Source organism: Gymnodraco acuticeps, unplaced genomic scaffold (genome assembly GCF_902827175.1).
Source record: "Gymnodraco acuticeps unplaced genomic scaffold, fGymAcu1.1, whole genome shotgun sequence".
In the NCBI taxonomy this organism is placed as follows: Eukaryota; Metazoa; Chordata; class Actinopteri; order Perciformes; family Bathydraconidae; genus Gymnodraco; species Gymnodraco acuticeps.
Window position 1 is genome coordinate 1062188 of NW_022991628.1, and position 19721 is coordinate 1081908.

At 39.6% G+C, this 19721-nt stretch overlaps 1 protein-coding gene across 1 annotated transcript; it reads left to right on the forward strand.

Annotated features, from left to right (window-relative positions):
* Positions 1-11061: 11061 nt before the first annotated feature.
* Positions 11062-12045, forward strand: LOC117534081 (kunitz-type serine protease inhibitor C1-like). The gene is made up of 3 exons (XM_034198119.1): positions 11062-11259; positions 11484-11547; positions 11725-12045. Exons 1-3 carry the CDS (start codon positions 11176-11178, stop codon positions 11889-11891), a joined length of 315 nt encoding a protein of 104 aa, XP_034054010.1. The 5' UTR covers positions 11062-11175; the 3' UTR covers positions 11892-12045.
* Positions 12046-19721: the final 7676 nt, after the last annotated feature.

Genomic DNA, 19721 nt, shown 5'->3' on the forward strand with positions numbered 1-19721 from the left:
TGTATTTACACCATAACCGTGCAGAGCTGATAGAAAGGGACACTTGGTGGTCAAAGCACGTTATTGAATTGTATTATACTTATTATTATACATACTTTTTTAGCATATTGTTTATTTTATTCTAACTTAGTACTTTTTTAACGCATGTAAGATATGCAACACTAAGCTGTCTGTGGCTCTTTCCTGCTGTAACGCTGCACATTTCCCCTCTGTGGAACTAATAAAGGTATTCTGATTCTGATTCTTTAATGGTCACACATGCAGAGCACACAGCACACACAGTGACATTTGTATCTACAGATAAATATTAAGCCTGACAAAGTACTTAACGTCTAATATATTGCTTTCCTGAAATTTTAACTATGTTTAAGCACTTATTTGTTTATTATATGTTTATTATTAAACTGATATTATACATATGTATTATACTCTTATAAGATGTATGTAGATAGTATAAGAAATGTGCAGAATGACAGTTTAATGGTGGAGTATAAACACATATTGATAGATGTCTTGTAATGCACTGTTGAGGAACCTGCGACCCAAGTTTTTCATTCATTGCATAACTACACAGTAGTTGTGTATAATATGATATGTCAATAAACCTTAGCTTATAACATCTTGAAATCTTGAAAGGGATGTTCAAACTAGTCATTATATACAGTCTTTAATGAACTATTAGTAGAGAATAACGAGTAATGAATATACTTTATAGAGATCCTATTAATATCTAATAATAAAATAATAAAATGCAATAACGTGCTTTGACCACCAGGTGTCCCTTTCTATCAGCTCTGCACGGTTATGGTTTAAATACAGCCTATCTACCAATTGGATCAAATATAAAAGTCAGCCGAATTAGTGTTGATACTGCAAGGAGACGCATTGTGTGAAAAGAAATGTAAGATGTTGTATAATTGCTTATATATTTATGATCAACGTCACGTATTCAGTTTTGGAGGCAGTTCTCCTGTTTGTCCAGAAGTCTTCTCAGCAGGGCTCTATAAATAGAGAACTACGGCAGATATGTCATATTTAATGCAGCCGAACCGTGTATTACAAAGCCGTTATGTGATGACTTTCAAAGAGTAAAGCAAGCACACTCGGAATAAAGTATTATTGTATTTAAAAAAAAAAAACGTTTTCAGATTTCACATCACATAAACACCAAATCCCAGCATGCATTGCGGATAACCATCCAATCATCGAGCTGAGGATCTTGCCTACGTCTGTTTCCGGTTTCGTTTAATGACCGATGTATTTTGTTATACACACATTCCTTCACATTTACATTTTAATGTGCATTAAAGTATTTCGTGAGGCCTTCTAACATGTTTTTAAATATAACTACGGTTGTAGTTGAATAGTTTGTAAATTAACATGAACCGAAGCTGTTGCTTGGCAACTCAATCGCACAACGTCACGTCCGTTAATTCCACATCCACACGCATGGATTAACATCGATTTAATACATGTATTAAATCGATGTTAATCCATAAACAAAGGCTACATTAATGTATTAATGTAGCCTTTGTTTATGCTAAAAGAGGTGTCGACCAGCTGGGGCAACAAGAAAATCGCTGTAATCGAGTGTGACTATTACAAAATAAATCATTACGTCGGGGTAGCATTTGCTTGGTATTTCCGGTTATTTCTCCACTGGTTAACATGGGTTAACAATACCGTGTAGCTGTCACGCTTTTCACGTTTTGAAAAGACGAAACCGTGACATCTTCACGTCTCCCAGCAATGGTAAAGCGTCACATGTTCACGTCTCACCGTGATACCGGGTTGCTTTATACACGGGAAAAACACTGACATGATCTCATCTTGTCTCTCTAATGCATTGGACAAGGTTCAACACTGGCTGAACAACATTTGCTTACAGTTAAACGTAACTTGCAAACATTTTACAAACAACAAATCAGACCCTTCTTAACTGTCAATGCTGCAAAGTCATACCTCCACTGTATGATTATATCCCACATTGAATACTGTTTTACAAACTGGTCGTTTGCTTGTGCCACAAACCTGAAACCAATAGAACAGCTGAGGGCTATCAAGGTGTTTGACAGAAAGCCTTATTCATACCACCACTGTACCTTCCTTGAAAAACACAATTTCTTGAGTTTTGACGATTGTAAGTCTTTTAAAAGTATGTGCTTTTTTTATAAATGTTTACATGGACTGCCCCCCCCCCCCCCCCCTCCATTAAAGGCAGCTCATTGTGGAATAGCCTCCCAACTGAGACACAGGATTGTCCCACTCTCAATAGTTTTAAAGGTCAACTAAAATAATGGTTGAGAAACAAACAGATGTGCAATCGCCGCTAAATGCACTCTAAAACTGGGGTTTCTCCTCTTGCACTTTATGTAGCTCTTTTATCTTCTCTTGCACTTTATATGTCGTTGCTGCTATATTGTACATTACATTACATTACATTACATTGCATTTAGCTGACGCTTTTGTCCAAAGCGACTTACAATAAGTACATTCGACCAGGAAGACACAACCTTGAAGAAAACAGAATCATATAAGTATATCAGGTTTCATAGAGCCAAACATTTCAAGTGCTACTCAACTGGCTTTAGGTAATCCAGTCCTTTATTGGTATAAAAGTGCTTCGTTAATCGTTCTAACGCTCGAAGTGGAGTCGAAAGAGATGAGTTTTCAGTTTGCGCCGGAAGATGTGCAAGCTATCTGCCGTCCTGATGTCAATGGGGAGTGTAGCGGAAACTTCTGTGTCGCTATGCAGTGGGAGTCACCGACTCAGGAAGGAGACACGGGAAGAGCAGTAGCTTTGATGTCAAACACATGATGGTTTATTTGGAGTTAACGGCCGGAGGATTCACATCACAAGTCCAAGAGTCAGAGGTTCTGACTTCACGGTAGAGTTGCCACGTCAATTCTGGAGAGCCTCTCTCTTGCCAGCCCATCTAACTGGTTTCGCAGAGAGTAAACAACATATTTGAGAAGATAGCCTAAACAGTGTGGGAACACAGAGCTACTTGCCTCGGACACTTATGACCTCGAAGATTTTACCTTGGAGTCCACAAATACAGAGAAGGAAGTGTCCCAGTGTACCCACAACACAGACCATCTGTATCCCAGTATTGACCGGTCACAGAATGGGAACAATAACATTATTGGCTAAGCCGCCTGTGTCCTTAAAGAAGGTAAACAGACATCGAGGTTTGTCCTGTATGTTACAAATTGGCATGATAATTGATGATGATAATTATTTCCACAACAGTCCTCTCTTTTTATCATTTATGATAACCTAAAAACATTAGTCTAATAATAATTTGGTCAATAATTAACTCAATAGGCGTCTCCAGGTTCGAGTGTGGTCTCACCTTACATCAATTAAATCACAAAGTGGAATAAGATTGAAACATTCAATCACAATGATTGATACAGCCAATCATAATAGGAAAAATCATCTCTCATCAGTGTTTGATCATCTTTTGTCAAAAGCATAATAATGAACACACATAAAACACAGGTGCACAATGGCTAAATATTTGTTTTTAAACTAATATATTTGATCATTTACCATTAGTTAATTTCATTCATCAAACTATAAAATCAAAACCAGCTTGCCGCTTTAAAGATTTACTTCAAGGCAATCACTAGTCAAAAGCATTTTAAAACTCAGGATCGTAAGAGATCCAGCTACAAATGCACAGTTAGAGTATAGAATTCACACTGGTGATTTGATCAATCTGTAATCTGCAAAAGTGCAGTGTCCTCAATTTTAGGATTACTTTTACGTTTACTTAAATACGCTTTAGTCAAGAGTAAGGCACTTAGTGAAATCAATACATTCATTTTAGTCAAGTACATTGTTCAAAATCTGAAAAGGAAAAGTTAGGCAAATATTCAAAGACTTTTGTAAAAACCTGGAAAGGAAGGATTAAACATTTTTAAACCTTGAATTATTACATTTGTAAATGCTACCACTGATCTGTACCAAATTAAGTCTATCAAGTATTCCTATTAGCCATACTTACCTGAGCTACTTATGGTACTTGGAAAGGATTCTTCTGTGTTTATCTAATGTTGAGAATATCAATTTCTTTAAATTATACTTCTCTAATTTGAGGATCAAATATGCTACATAATTGTTATATGAAATATTATAAATATTTGTTTTGGGCCAAAACTGAAATTAATCCAGTACTTGAAACATCATTGTAGGTCTTTCTATGCATGGATAATACATTAAAGAGTAGTGTTGTTAAGCCTGATTGCTGGATTGCACTAGAGTGCATGTACCTATCCAGAGGGGAGCCAGAACTTGATAGAGCTTGTCGCCGCACAACCAAACGTAATCTTGTGGCGAGCTAAACCCCACATCACTGGGCCAGGCCAGTTGTATTGCTCACGGTTGCGTTGTCGTTTTCCCAGGCGAGCCGTCATCACGAGGTGGGAATGCTCCATGGGGTGTGTGTGTGTATTCCTTCGGTCGATTTTGTGACACGGACAGTCAGACTCCGCACACCGGTGACACAAACGAGGAACCAGAGAGCATATGGAACCGCTCAGCTGGCACTCGCTCGTGATACCTTGTGTGTAGTGTGTTTTGGTGTATGTAGTGCAAGTGTGGTGCAAGTTGGTGATTAGGACACATCACTTGTTGTCATCTACTTCTGTTGGTGATTAGGACACATCACTTGTTGTCATCTACTTTTGTTGGTGACTAGGACACATCACTTGTTGTCATCTACTTTTGTTGGTGATTAGGACACATCACTTGTTGTCATCTACTTTTGTTGGTGACTAGGACACATCACTTGTTGTCATCTACTTTTGTTGGTGACTAGGACCTTGCAGTGGCTGGCGTGGACCCACGTAGCTCTCTCTCTGACCCTTGGCCTTCAGAGCTGTCCTACTGTAGTTATTGGGTTAACACTTGATAGGGATGTTTTCCTGAGTGCAGACAACTCAAGGTAATGGATTAGCACATTATCATTTAAATACAAAAATAGGATAGGCCCCTCAGAATTATTTGGGAGCCTTCCTGAGACATGCACATGCATAAATGTAAGGTTTGTGTTAGTCATTTAACATGCAAGAATCATAAACTCATCAGTCCAAAGTAGAGAAATGTTATTGTAATTTAAAGGTGAGCTAGTCCCTGCGGATATCACCCCTTCTCAATGATTCTAAATGTTATATTAATTCACCATTTACCGTTTGATAACATATTAGTTTATCAGAAATATTTTCCTCTTCCATAAAACAGGTTTGAGAAATAAATGTTCCAATATAAAATCAATTACTCAATATAATTGACTCTTCCCTCCCTTTTCTTACATATGTCTCATATGAAATAATAACTTAGGAGTCTATTTAAGCATGGTGTAATCTATTACTCGAGAAGACTCAGTATCACCTGTGTGCAGCTTACAAAAAAACAAACAATTGTGAGAAACATATATTATGCAGAAAATGCATACCTTTGTTGAAAAACAAAGCATATCTGATTTGGGAGGAAAAGCTTCTTCCCCCTAACATCTGAGTCACTACTGATGGCATAGCATAAATGATAGTGAGTGTCTGAGGGTGTTTTTACTGAGAAATGTCAAACACATTCAAAACCTTACATTTGAAAACAGGTTTGCATTCCTCCACTTAAAATGACGTTATCATTGGAAACAATAAAAGCTAATTGTTTTGATGTAGAATCTATCAATTGAATCGTTAGAGCAGAACAGAATGGTCGTATTGTAGCCTGAGTACTGTGCAGCCTTCAGTTTCACCAGGTGGAAACATTGTCCATATAATGTGAATACATGTAGAACTACACATTAAGAGGCTCCTGACATTTAGGCCTATTTTAAAAAATAGTAGGGTCTTTTAACAGCTTGCCAACTTACAGGCATCCTCTGCATAGCAGTATGAATAGCCTTAAAAAAACAACCCACTCTGCGGTAACGAGAGTCATATTTCTGAACCAAATGCCCTAAGTTAAGCCGTTAGTCCCATCTGACCGACCCAAGGGTTGGTGCTGGTGTGACCGGGAGGCTTCCAGGTGTTCAAAGCAGATGTCAAGCTTTCAGTTCATGGCTTGGTGGGGGGAGTGGCCCACGTGAGACAGTATTGTTCAGTTTGAGGAGCGGCATTGTCTCTGGAAGCAGGTAATGGTGTCCATTCTCAGACCAGACCATTAATGTCATTTCATGTAGAGCAGCCATAGCATCTCTGTGACTGCACTCAGAACTGTGTCAGAACTGGGTGATTCTTAGTGAAGCCGTCCAAGGCCATAGACAGAATGGAACCACGTACCAACAAAAGGGACACAAGGTCATCAATGTCTCTCTTTACCATTGGCCTAATTGCACAACAAATTAGTGGGAAAAATGTGGAGCACTAATCCATCATCATGTGAAATGTTGAGTTAATCTAAATAATTACTTATGGGTTGAAATCAAATTAACATTATAACTAAAGTCAGTCATAATTGGACTTTGCACAGATCCGAATCTAAGCAATACACCATTTCCCCAGCTCTGTAATGAAAAGGATAACAAGATTAGGTACATTACAGGAGTGTTCCACACCCAAACATGCACACTTATCTTATTCTAGTAGAGATTAGAGGACAAGGTCTAATGTTGTGAACAAAATGATCAAATCAAAGTTATTTTGTTTATTGTTATGTACCTAATTTAATTTAATAATTAATCTTGAATTACTAATAACTTTAAAGAAGGCAACAATTTGCAATTTGGATAAAGTGATTACTCATCCAAAGTGTGTGTGTGTGTGTGTGTGCTTATCTGCCCAAGGTTTAAAACATTTGGGACAGCACAGCAGTGAGAATGTTATGAGAACCAATCTGTTGTTTACACTAAACTCGAAGGAAGCTAGACTGGAACATTTTAAATAAATCAAAACACTTGCACATTAATTAAATACATTTGACATTTAGCTCGAGCTGGGTTCAATACTTTTCTTTATGGTATTTAAAATTGGGCTCGAGTAGAACCCCTGGATTTGGCTTGCAACACAAAGTGATACTGATCTCTGTAGGACTTGGAAGTGTTATGATTCAAAGTGCCTGTGAAAAAGAGGCCCTTGGAAAACAACACCTATTTTATAACTGTAATTACTTATTTTAAAGAAATTGCAACATTATACTTTTAAAGAATTGCTCAATTAATTTAACACATTTATTATGCACACAATAAAAACTTCAACAAATATATTGATCCTGGCTTAACCAGCGACCTTTACTCTATTGTTCATAAGCTCGGTTTCAGAAAACTTGTCAGTAGTTTAACAACTATTTTAATGTTAGTAATGTCTATAGAGACCAATTGGTTGATACTAGAAATATTTTCAAGCAGTTTAATAAATAATGTTAAACTATTTTTAAAACTGTAATTGAACTTCAACTTATATTAATTACCTGATTCCAGTGGCCAGTTGGAACAGAATAATTAACACAGTTTCCATTTTGCTGCAACAGCGCAAAAGGTTTCAACAACAATTAGTATTATGTCTGAGTCTAGTTCTGTCTTATCTGCTTTGTTTCGGAATGTGTTCAATACATTACGTTTTTATTCATTATTACTATACAATACATAGATTAAGAATAAATGAAACAAATAATACAACATTGACCTAAAACCAGATTTTGCAACCCTGATCTCCTCAGGCAAGTCTCTGAGGGTCTCGGGGCGCAGGACGGGCATAGGGTTTATACAAGGTCACAAAGATATCTTAACATACCAGCAATACCATTTAAGAATGGATTCTTAAAGCAATATAATCTTATTTTCTTCTTACACCTACAGCGCACACCCTGCACAGTGGGCTTCTTGTTTACATTTCCCCTGCACTCAGAGGCAGGACATAAAAACACTTTTTATTTTTCTCAGGTCATTTACTTTTGGTGAGATAACTACAGTTTAGTTCATTTTACCCTATCTATGGACTGATTAATTATTAGTTGTTACAAAACATACACAAGACGGCGGGACAAACCAATATAGACCCCCATACAAACAATCAGACAAACAAAACATGAACTCTTAATAAACACCAGCGCGACAGCAAAGCTCATCCAGCTCAATTTAGTCCGGATTTTAGAGATCTTAGAGGGGGTGGGGAATTATCTCCAGTGCGGCGTCTTCTCACGCCTCACCCTTGTATACAAGTTATTTATCGGTGCCTGAAAGCCGTCCAAGAGTGATAACTAGCTTATCCTCTTGCGACAACCACTAGGCTATTTGTTTCTAGTGGCGCTGTGCCCCCCCGATCGGAGCCCACAGACTTTTCCCCTGCCCTTTCTCTCCAAACAACAGCTCAGTTGACTGTAGTCCGTACGACCAGCCTATATACACTTGCTATCGAGTTCACCTCAAGGTGAAACACAGTTTGCCTATGCTTGCTTGCCACTACACACCTCTGATCAATTAGCCTATAATTGTATGTATGCACTCCTGACCGCCACCTGCTCCAGAGAGCCGTGGCGCATCGGGTGATGCACGCACTTCGCGCTGGCCCGTCTAACCATGAGAAAAGCGGTCCTAAACAACGAGTGCTTTTAGACCGTCCCGTTTGAAGGACGGTGGTGCCGTGAGTTAAAGCCTATAGGCAATAAGCTGTGACTTTCTCCCTCTCAGCCTGCACTGCTCCAGCCCCACACACACACGGTGAGGTTTCTTTTACACACACACACGCAAGGCTGCAGCTGGAGCCGTGTTTCTACAGAGAGGTGATAGCAGCAAATATCTTTGGCTGCTTATTTTCAACTGCTGTGCTTAGCCACTAAGACCCTCAAAATCCGGCGATTTGTCCAATACAAATCTTTTACATTGCTTTCAATTCACACAGAAGCTCCACTTCACTGATGCCCTTTCCTTAAGGTATCTCTAAACATGAGCTGTGTATGCCTGTATGGCACTTCCGTCCCGAGCAGCATACACAGAGGAAATAAGCCAGGACTGAGTCCCCAGACACTGATTCCCTGGGTTTATTATCCCCAAATGTTCATTAACCAAAAGGAAACGCAGCCGCTCAGTTTCACAGGTAATTTTAGGATACCGTCAATCACAGATTCTGATAAGGCAATGTCCAAAGTAGATTTGAAAATCACACTTACCACAATCTGAAGATCTGTTGGCATCCTGCCGACAACGCCAATTTGTAGCGGAAACTTCTGTGTCGCTATGCAGTGGGAGTCACCGACTCAGGAAGGAGACACGGGAAGAGCAGTAGCTTTGATGTCAAACACATGATGGTTTATTTGGAGTTAACGGCCGGAGGATTCACATCACAAGTCCAAGAGTCAGAGGTTCTGACTTCACGGTAGAGTTGCCACGTCAATTCTGGAGAGCCTCTCTCTTGCCAGCCCATCTAACTGGTTTCGCAGAGAGTAAACAACATATTTGAGAAGATAGCCTAAACAGTGTGGGAACACAGAGCTACTTGCCTCGGACACTTATGACCTCGAATATTTTACCTTGGAGTCCACAAATACAGAGAAGGAAGTGTCCCAGTGTACCCACAACACAGACCATCTGTATCCCAGTATTGACCGGTCACAGAATGGGAACAATAACATTATTGGCTAAGCCGCCTGTGTCCTTAAAGAAGGTAAACAGACATCGAGGTTTGTCCTGTATGTTACAAATTGGCATGATAATTGATGATGATAATTATTTCCACAACAGGGAGCTCATTCCACCATCTTGGAGCCAGGATAGCAAACCCACGTGTTTTCGCCGATGGGAACTTGGGTCCCCCTCGCAGCGAGGGCGCAACGAGTCGTTTGGCTGATGCAGAGCGTAGTGCACGCGCTGGGGTGTACGGTTTAACCATGTCCTGGATGTAGGAAGGGCCAGATCCATTCGCAGCACGGTAAGCAAGTACCAGTGTCTTGAAGTGGATTCTAGCAGTTACCGGAAGCCAGTGAAGGGAGCGGAGGAGCGGAGTGGTGTGGGAGAATTTAGGAAGGTTGAAAACCAGACGAGCCGCTGCATTCTGGATGAGCTGCAGAGGTCGGATGGCACATGCAGGTAGACCAGCCAGGAGGGAGTTGCAGTAGTCTAGGCGTGAGATGACGAGAGCCTGGACCAGAACCTGAGTCGCTTTCTGAGTCAGCTGGGGACGTATCTTCCTGATGTTGTAAAGCGTGTATCTGCAGCAGCGGGTTGTAGCAGCGATGTTTGCAGTGAAGGACAGGTTGTTATCTAGGGTCACACCCAGATTCCTTGCAGTCTGAGTCGGGGAAACAACTGAGGTGCCGATGTTGATTGTCAGGTCAAGAGTTGGACAATCTTTTCCCGGGAGGAAGAGCAGCTCAGTCTTGTCAAGGTTGAGCTTGAGGTGGTGAGCAGACATCCACTGAGAGATGTCAGCTAGACAAGCAGAGATGCGTGCGACGACCTGGGTCTCTGAGCGGGGAAAGGACAGAATTAATTGGGTGTCGTCAGCGTAGCAGTGGTAAGAAAAACCATGCGGGCTAATGACTGATCCGAGCGAGTTTGTGTACAAGGAGAAGAGGAGGGGACCAAGAACAGAGCCCTGAGGGACCCCCGTAGTTAATTGACAAGGGTCGGACTCAGACCCTCTCCAAGTCACCCTGTAGGTACGGTCTTTCAGGTATGAGGTGAGGAGGGAAAGTGCAGAGCCAGAAACTCCAAGTTTTTGGAGAGTGCGAAGGAGGATCTGATTGTACCACCATGTCATAAATACTTGTGTGTGCTGCTCTTGCTCTTTTGCACTTTTTGCATATCATGTATTTGTCTTTGTTATGTGTATAATTGTCATGTTCTTAAATGTTTTATGTAAGGGACTGCGGATGGAAATGAGCTCCAAGCTACAAACTGGCATATTTACACTATTTGCATTTTCTTGTTTTAAGACTCGGACTGGGTGAAATTGTGCAGTGTTGACTTTTAGCGCTTTTCCCAGTAGACAGAGCTGTCAGAGCGGTTCTATGCTGGTTTAGCTGGCCAGGCTGGTCTTGAACCAGCATGACAAGCCTGGCAAGCTTGTACAGCCAGGTAAACCAACTAAACCAGCCTAACACCAGCTAAAACCAGCAACCATCTTAAGCTGGTCATTGGTCAATGCACTGCCTGGGCTGAAATAAGGAGAATAAGAAGGGGGCTATATTTCCATCAATTCTTGAAGAGACAGCTGGACATAAAGACAGACATGATGGAGAAAAAAACGATTGTGTTTTCTGTGCTACTGCTGCTGCTGGGGTGCACATGGACCATCCAGGCAGACGTTGATGAGGTGACTGGCTGACCTCTTACTAAACATTATGTTGGTTACATGTACATTTCTGTGGAATATTGTATGGATGTTGGTTCTTTATATTAATGATCTGCTGTGCAAACATTTAGAACGTGTTTTACCCTTATCTTGAAACATGTTTAATTGAATGTTTAGTGGAATATTTGTATAAAAGTTTTCAAATGTCTTGTCTCACTCTCTGTCTGTCTTTGGCTCGGAAACAGGTGGAGAAACCTGTGAATCGGACTATGGATCCTGCACACGTGGAAGACTTCGATCCTGTTTCAAGTATGCCCAATATAACCTTGTTCAATACAATAGGTAATAGATTAGTTTACTTACCCCGGTACACTTGATGTGCAGTGAGGCTAACTGAGTGCTGTATGGTAAATTAGAGATCCTGAATCTGATGTTAAAATACTAACTAATGTTGTCTTCCCCTTCCTGTTCTCTCTCTCCCTGCAGAGGTCTGTAAAAAAGCACCAGAAACAGGTCCTTGTGAGGCATACATGGAAAGGTACTTCTTCAACCCCTCCTCAATGACCTGTGAGATCTTCTTCTATGGCGGGTGTCTGGGCAACCGGAACAACTTTGAAGATAAGGCCAAGTGTATGTCACACTGCAGAAGATGAGGATGACACAAAAATTGGGTCTGATTAATTGTCCCATGTTGCTTTGAAAACACACACCAATTTAGACGACAGCTGCCAAGTGTTAAACACTGTGAATGTTATCTGTCTCAGCTTTTGGACTGTCTGTATCACGATATTAAAGTTGAACATTTTACTTGTGCTGTTTTCTGTTTTTTAAGTATACTTATTTATTTAACCTGGATCAGTAACAGCATTAAAATGCTTTACAAAATAGTATTTAATCAGGGAACGGCCTGAATCAATAAACATATTTGGCATTGCTATAAAGAACCAGTGTGGCAGCCTTTCAAAAGACCATTTTTTTTTTTTAAATGGTCAAGAATGGTCCTGCTTCATGAAACAAACCAAACAGCAAATGTGTCCTTCACAAGTAGGGCTTCATATGTTTAAACTAGGGCCGGGACTTTAACGCGTTAATTAAGATTAATTAATCACACAAAAATTAACGCGTTAAAAAAATTAACGCATTTTAATCGCACTTATTTTTGCACCGCGGAACGTTTCTCACTGGATGAGTTTCAGGCGTACCGATTATACTGGAGCACCAACTAACGTTCATGACTTCAGACAACAACAAACCACAGTGAACAACAGTGGGAAATGTTGTTTTAAAAAACGGACGGATGGAAGCGTCGATAAGAGCACGGTTGTGTGCAAATTATGCAAAAAGGAATTCGCATATCACCGCAGCACATCAAGCCTCAAGTATCACCTCAATGCAAAACATATAGCAGCTAGCGTGGAAGCTAGCGTGGACGTTAGCCTATTTTATCGCGTTCACACCAAAAAGAGCCGGTACTAAAATTAGTTCATGAGAACCTTTTTACCCCCACGAAAGTCCCTGCTAGAGAGCAGAGAGCTGCTAGAGAGCAGGGACTTTCGTACGGCTCTCTTGTGAGAAAATAGCTATATTTCTGATTGGCTGATTGCAAACCACGCCCCGTAAAACTCCCAAAAAGTTTTGTGAAGCCGCCATTTTATTATCCTCGCATTAGCATTATTAGCATTAGCCCAGCGCAGAAATGCAGAGAGACTAACTTATGGCAACACAAAATAAAACATGGGAGCGGTGGAGATGAGGAGGTGTCGGCGTTCTGGCGATTTACTCGGAAGGCTGCTGGGACTCCCAGCAGCTTCTACTGAAGCCAGTCCCCAACTCCGGGGACTTCCGGCCGGGGACTTTGGGCGGCAGTATACGCCGTGAAGTGGTTTGCGGCCTGCCAGTAAACCCAAAGCAGAAGAAGAAGAAGTGACGTCAGCGGCTTCATTTGCCTAATCCTCCCCCAGGTTCAAAGAGTTCTCATGAACTAAGTTCTCATGAACCTTTGTGGGAAAAGTACTGCGGTGTGAATGCGCCTAATGGTATACTAAAATCCATGTGAAAAAAATTGCTTCTCACTGTTCTCAGGTCAAATATTTACATGTGATTAAAAATGCGATTAATTTCGATTAATTAATTACAAAGCCTCTAATTAATTAGATTATTTTTTTTAATCGAGTCCCGGCCCTAGTTTAAACACATGAATAAACATCAATGTCAAAAAAGTAAAACGTGAAAAAGCGAGTAACGGTAAACTTTCCTCAATCGTGTGTGTTTGATGAGTGGAAGCAGGAAGCAACGTGTTCTTAATTGTAGCTGCAATAAAACATGAAACTTTACAAATGTATACAGCTGCTGCTACTGACAGTAAATAATGTAAACATAAAATATATATACTCGAAAATGCTCAAATACCAGAATATATAAAACACATACATTATGAGAACATATACTTGCTCTGATTACTGGGACACAACACCGCACATCAAACATTAGGAGTAACGAGTCTTTCAAAAAGTCCTTTCTGTGATATAGGGCTATATGAATACAAATAGCTTTACTTGACTGTACCATACCGTCTATTTGCCTGTCTGAAATAAGGAGCTGGGAAATAACTTTACATTTGTTCAAGAAGCAAAGAAGCACTACCTCAGCAGATAACAGTAACAAACAAGAAACAACAAACAAGAGTCATCCATTGTTTTTATTGGTGGTCTGCTGTAATGGGTGTTATGTGATTAAATTACCATATGAAAGTGTTTGTGATCAATACAGTTAGTTGCATGCCATGTAATTAAATGACAGTTATGTAACAAATGTAAGTAACAAAAAATCGGTAACAACCAAATGTAATGTTTTCGGTAAAAACTATTAAAAAAGGTATTGACAGATAAACCTGTTATATATTACATTTATAAATTGACCTTTCCAACATTTCATATATACCATGAGAGATGAGACAAAAGCATGACTCTTTATTGGGATGCTGATTCAAGTTGCATCTCTGTATTATGATGAGCAGTTTGCTCAGTTTGCTTTCAGGAGCTCTCTCTCGATAAAAGACCAAAAACACATAATTATTTCCTCATATCTGGGTGGATATTTCCATGTTTGTGTGTGTTTGATAACCCCTCACCGTCATTGACCACCTCACAGTACTCTTCACACTCGGCCTTGCTGTAGAACAGTGGCGGCGCTAGGGGGTGGCTAGTTGGGCTCAAGCCCCGGATGTTTTCTGAAAAGCCCCGGATGTTTCACTTAAAAAAAATAAAACAATTTTTTTTGAAAACGTCTCGGGAGTAATGTGCAGTACCGGAGTCCAACAGAGAGGCAGCCACTGTGGGACATTAGCCTGTGTACTGCGTATCCTGCCCTGAAGAAGAAGTGATCCTTCCTAGTGCTTGACGAGTTTTAAGCTAATAGCCTATACAGTTATGGATATTAGAAAGTTATTGTCATCGAAGCAGGCGCCACAAGCTGCAGCAGCAGCAGTATCAGCAGCTGACAACAATGTCATCACCAGCAGTCAAGAAATGGATGATGTTTCAGGTTTGTTAATCTAATGGTGATATCTGCACTCTGGCTGACTGAGTAAGAAGTGAAAAAGAGTGATATAACGTTAATGTTATAGCTAGTAAACATGGAGTAACCACACTAAGTATACCCTTATATGTTAGTATGTATACAGAACATGACTAAACATTATCCTAAGATGTAACCCTAACCCTTCATAACTCAGTCTACTTTTAAGACACTAAAATAACGTATTCCAATTTGTATTTTGTTTTCGCGCGTGGAATTATACCGGCTCTCGTTTCAGTACACATAACAACAGAACTGACAGGCAACCCTCTGAATCAGACTCCGATTGGCTGTGACTGCATCCACTCAGAGTGTCCGATTCAGAAACGTGACTCTTACACTCTTTACGTCACAAACAAAGATGGTGGATGAGAATAGATCTATAAAACGATAAGCAATGCGCCAGAATCAAGGTGAGACTATCCGCATCCTTTAAAACTCTACGCACATTCGTTTCACCTTAATAAGTAAACGACTATTTGAGTCAGTTAAGGCATTAGTTTGCTTCATTAAAGGGTGTTAATGAGTGTTCTCCAGTGCCTTTTGTCCGCTTTAAGGTGTTATTAAGGTAGGGTTAATGTTGCTCTCAAAGTGCACCAGATTGATGCTTTCAACTTCAATATTTAAAAAAATAGCATGCCCCCGGACGCCCTAAAGGATGTTCGGTCCACCCCCGACTTATAAAAAATAGCACTGTACCCATACACACTCAATTCCTTCTCCAGAATTGAGTACAACTTGGTTTCTATCCAAATGAAACATACCAACAGACAGTGAAACAAGGTTGATGATATCATTGTACACCCCGTGGGCTCATTGTGTACAGAAAAACTAATGTCTCTAAGAAGCCAATTGTAAACAAAGCTACTTACAGACATGAGTCAAAGTTAGTAACTACACGTGGCACCACATTTATCTGTCACTATAAAAGAGATGACTTCAAATGACCTAAGATTTTTTTTATAGGCAGTAAACATATTTTGTTTTAGGCATTTATACACTGAACAAAAATATAAATGCAACACTTTTGTTTTTGCTCTCATTTTTCATGAGATGAACTCAAAGATCTAAAACATTTTCTATATACACAAAATAACCATTTCTCTCAAATATTGTTCACAAATCTGAAAAAATCTGTGATAGTGAGCACTTCTCCTTTGCCGAGATAATCCATCCCACCTCACAGGTGTGGCATATCAAGATGCTGATTAGACAGCATGATTATTGCACAGGTGTGCCTTAGGCTGGCCACAATAAAAGGCCACTCTAAAATGTTCAGTTTTATCACACAGCACAATGCCACAGATGTCGCAAATTTTGAGGGAGCGTGCAATTGGCATGCTGACAGCAGGAATGTCCACCAGAGCTGTTGCCTGTGAATTGAATGTTCATTTCTCTACCATAAGCCGTCTCCAAAGGCGTTCCTTCTCCCCCAAGAAGATTGTTTTTTTAAATATTGAAGTTAAAAGCATCAATCTGGTGCACTTTGAGAGCAACATTAAGAGATCTATGGATACATCTCTCAACACCCATATGAAACAGAACTGTAAGCAGATTTTCTTTTTATTTATGGATATTTTACAAATCACTCCCCTTTTAAACTGTATTCTTGTTTATTAATAACAACTTTTTTTTACTGTCATATAGTATTTTATACTATAAGAGAATAGATGAAAATCTATTCTCTTATTTTCTTATCACTATAATGATCATATATAGGTGTGCCTTTACCTCACTGAGCTGAGCTTATCAGAGCCTCTCAGTCTTTCAGGAGAGAGCTCTCTAAAGCTCTCCCCCCTGCGGCCGCTTACACAGTCAATTCCAATGTTAATAAAAGCTGTATAAGTTTTTTGGGAGTTTGATTTATTTTAAATTAACACAAATACAAAATTAAAACCTATAATTGCACACTAAAACCATTATTTCAAAAAAAGAACTATTTCACATAAACCTCTGGTTTTTACTGGGGCTGGGGCGGTTCAAGGGCCGGCCCTGACCCGTAGCCCCTTTACTTTTTTAAAGGATCTGAGAACTTCTTTCAGCACTGGTGTACAGAAGCCTACTTATTTGAGGTGAAAACTGGTTCACCTCAAATAAGTGGCCACAGAGCTAACTCTTCCCTATTGATTTATTTATTAAAAAATACCACGTATTATTTCAAATACGCATATTCTAATGTGCTGTATACTTTAAGAATCCTCCATAAACGAGCATATTGGCCTTATTGAGAATATCCAAACATACATTTGCTGTTTACACAAATTGAATCCAATTCAGAATAGTCATGTTCTGAATAATAGTGGAATAGAGACAAAATAAGTTAAAAGCATGCATTTTATTTTAGTACGTTTTTGCGGTTGATTGATAACTGTCAATGAGAATTTTAATCAGCATCCAATTGATTTGACGTGAATGTCTCTGACTCACTATCATGATGATGAAACCGAAACAGCTGTCAAAGGGTGCTACCCATGCTTAGCACAGCAAAGCAAGGCAAGGCAACTTTATTTATAAAGAACATTTCACAACAAGGCAGAGTTATGTAGGAATGAGTCCTAAACCCCGTAAAGGAGTAAGCATTTTAGCACTTTGAGTTCCCTTGTCTTGAGTGTTTTCGAATGGGTTGTTGGTTGGAGGCCTAAAAAAAGGTAATTGGTTAAGTAAGACAAGCCCAAGAGAATTAAACATTTAATTCTCCAACAAATTCTAAATACCCCACTTGTCAATGACTGTATCTTCTATGTGTCGTAAAAAAGGTGTCATTTGGGATTGGAATTTAAAATTCTATGGATCTAGTACTTATAAGATCATTCTATGGCTGTGAACATGATAGGGAAAGAATTCAGCCCAGGTTCACATTACTGCAGGAGTTGAACAGTTGACACGCCTTGAACACAAATATCTAGAACGAGTTAAGACACCTCCATATAAGTGCGCTGTTGGAGAATTGAGAATGAAAGATCAGGAGGCTGAAAACATTGATGGCTGCTGCCAGTCAGCCACATTTGTGAAACCAGAAACCCCCAATAAGGTCTCAAGTAGATCCGAGGACGCTCTAGTTTTGATTGCAACAACTAAAGCTCTCCAACAACTAATTAGGAAAGAGTTAACTGATATTACAGAACCTTTTCTAAATATTATGACAGACTCTGCGTGTGAGCTGCTGCAATATCAAATCTCCCTGAAAAGTAAAATATTTTCAGATGAAATCGCCAATGTACTTGTTGAAGATGTTACAAGTCTGGAAGAGAAAGCTGCAAGCACCAGACCAACATCAAAAAAGACAAGCGAAAACAGAGATAAACTGTTCTTGAACGGAGTGGCATACAAGACAAAGACTTTCTTTGCCACGTGGTTTGCAAAACTGGCAATACATCAAATCGTGGCACAATATAGGGCTCAATTGTTCCCAGAATACCAAGTGAGAAGCAAGGATTCAATGCAATCCTTCCTTGCTGAGGTTGACTCTCTCCTTCTGACAGAAGATGGTACTAAACAACAAGAGGGAAATGAGCTTGTGTTTCGCAGATTGCAGGATATTTCCAACAGCAAAGTCTTGAGAAAAGAACTCATCGATCTTCTCTGCACTGCACAGAGGGGATGATTACTGACATTGTTCCAGGAGTAACGAGGATTTTAGTACACCCATCATCACGTGATACTATGTCCCATGAAATACATGGAAAACTGTTGCACTTCCAGGTACAGATGTGGCTGTGGTTGAATACACAGGCTGCCATCCACATTGACAGGATCACACTGGCTTTTAAAGACACCATGTCAGTATTACAAACACCCAGAATCGTAGGATCTGAGAAGACAGGTGCAGGATCGGTGCAGGATGCAGCAGCACATGCAGAGAACCACAAAAAGTCTGTCAGGAAACTTGTGGAGAATCTGGTTTCCTGCACCTTCAGAAAAGCAAAGATCAACAGCGATTTTGGAAATGCAGAGACCACCACTGAGATCCTGTTAAAAAAAATATGGGCTGCAGTGGAAGGAACAGATTTCAAAATCACCTCTGACACTTTTATACACCACGACAAGGCCGTTCACAAGGACCTGTGCAAGAAGTGGGGCAATGCAGAGATAGTGCTGGTTGCATTGTGTCTAGAAAGACCAGATGTGGTAGACTATATTGTCTCCACTTTCAAAAACCGCCTGATGAAACCACCAAAGAAGGGAAGCACCATCTTCAGGTTTTGCTCTTCAGTGGCCAAAGACTTCTCCAAGAACTGCACTCCAGATTTCAGATCTCAGGGGAGAATTTTCTTTTGAAAAGCAGTGCGGAGACCAGTGGCCTAAATGTTTGCCACCTTATTGTGTGAATTGATTCAACTAATGTTCAATAAAAGTGTTGACATTTATATTTCAGCTTATCTCTCTTATGCCTTTTCAGAGCTGTAAATAAATTAAGCTAAAGTATTTCTCAAAGGTATTGTGTTGGAAAACAGAACCATCTGTATATTGAGAATTGCAGCAGTACATTTGTATTTAACTAATACCTATATAATATTAAAGTAACAGTCATCCCTCATATGTTAGTGTTCAGGTCGTTAAGGTATGATTGTAAAACTTGGTTGGATCACTCAATTCATTTTTACCTAACCAATATCTGAGTCGTTTTCATCCAATATTATGATTTCATTGCGAAAATGCAATCTAAAAATAACAACCAAACAAAAAATATGTTTGAAGAGTTATAAGACAGTTTTAGATGACATTTTCAATTCAAATAGTTCTCCATTGACAGATTTATAATGTCAGTGTGCATGTTTCCTATTCATAGTGAGCATCTTGCAGTTAAAGTAAAACAAGACAAAACATATATTAGGTTGTATAATTGTTTACAATGAGTACTTTTGATTTTCATAGATCAAGTATGCTATTTAACATTGTATAAAACA

Coding starts and splice junctions, on each gene's coding strand:
- LOC117534081 (XM_034198119.1), top strand. CDS start 11,176: ATGATGGAGAAAAAAACGATTGTGTTTTCTGTGCTACTGCTGCTGCTG. Junction 11,260..11,483: donor TCCAGGCAGACGTTGATGAG/GTGACTGGCTGA, acceptor GCTCGGAAACAG/GTGGAGAAACCTGTGAATCG. Junction 11,548..11,724: donor AGACTTCGATCCTGTTTCAA/GTATGCCCAATA, acceptor CTCTCCCTGCAG/AGGTCTGTAAAAAAGCACCA.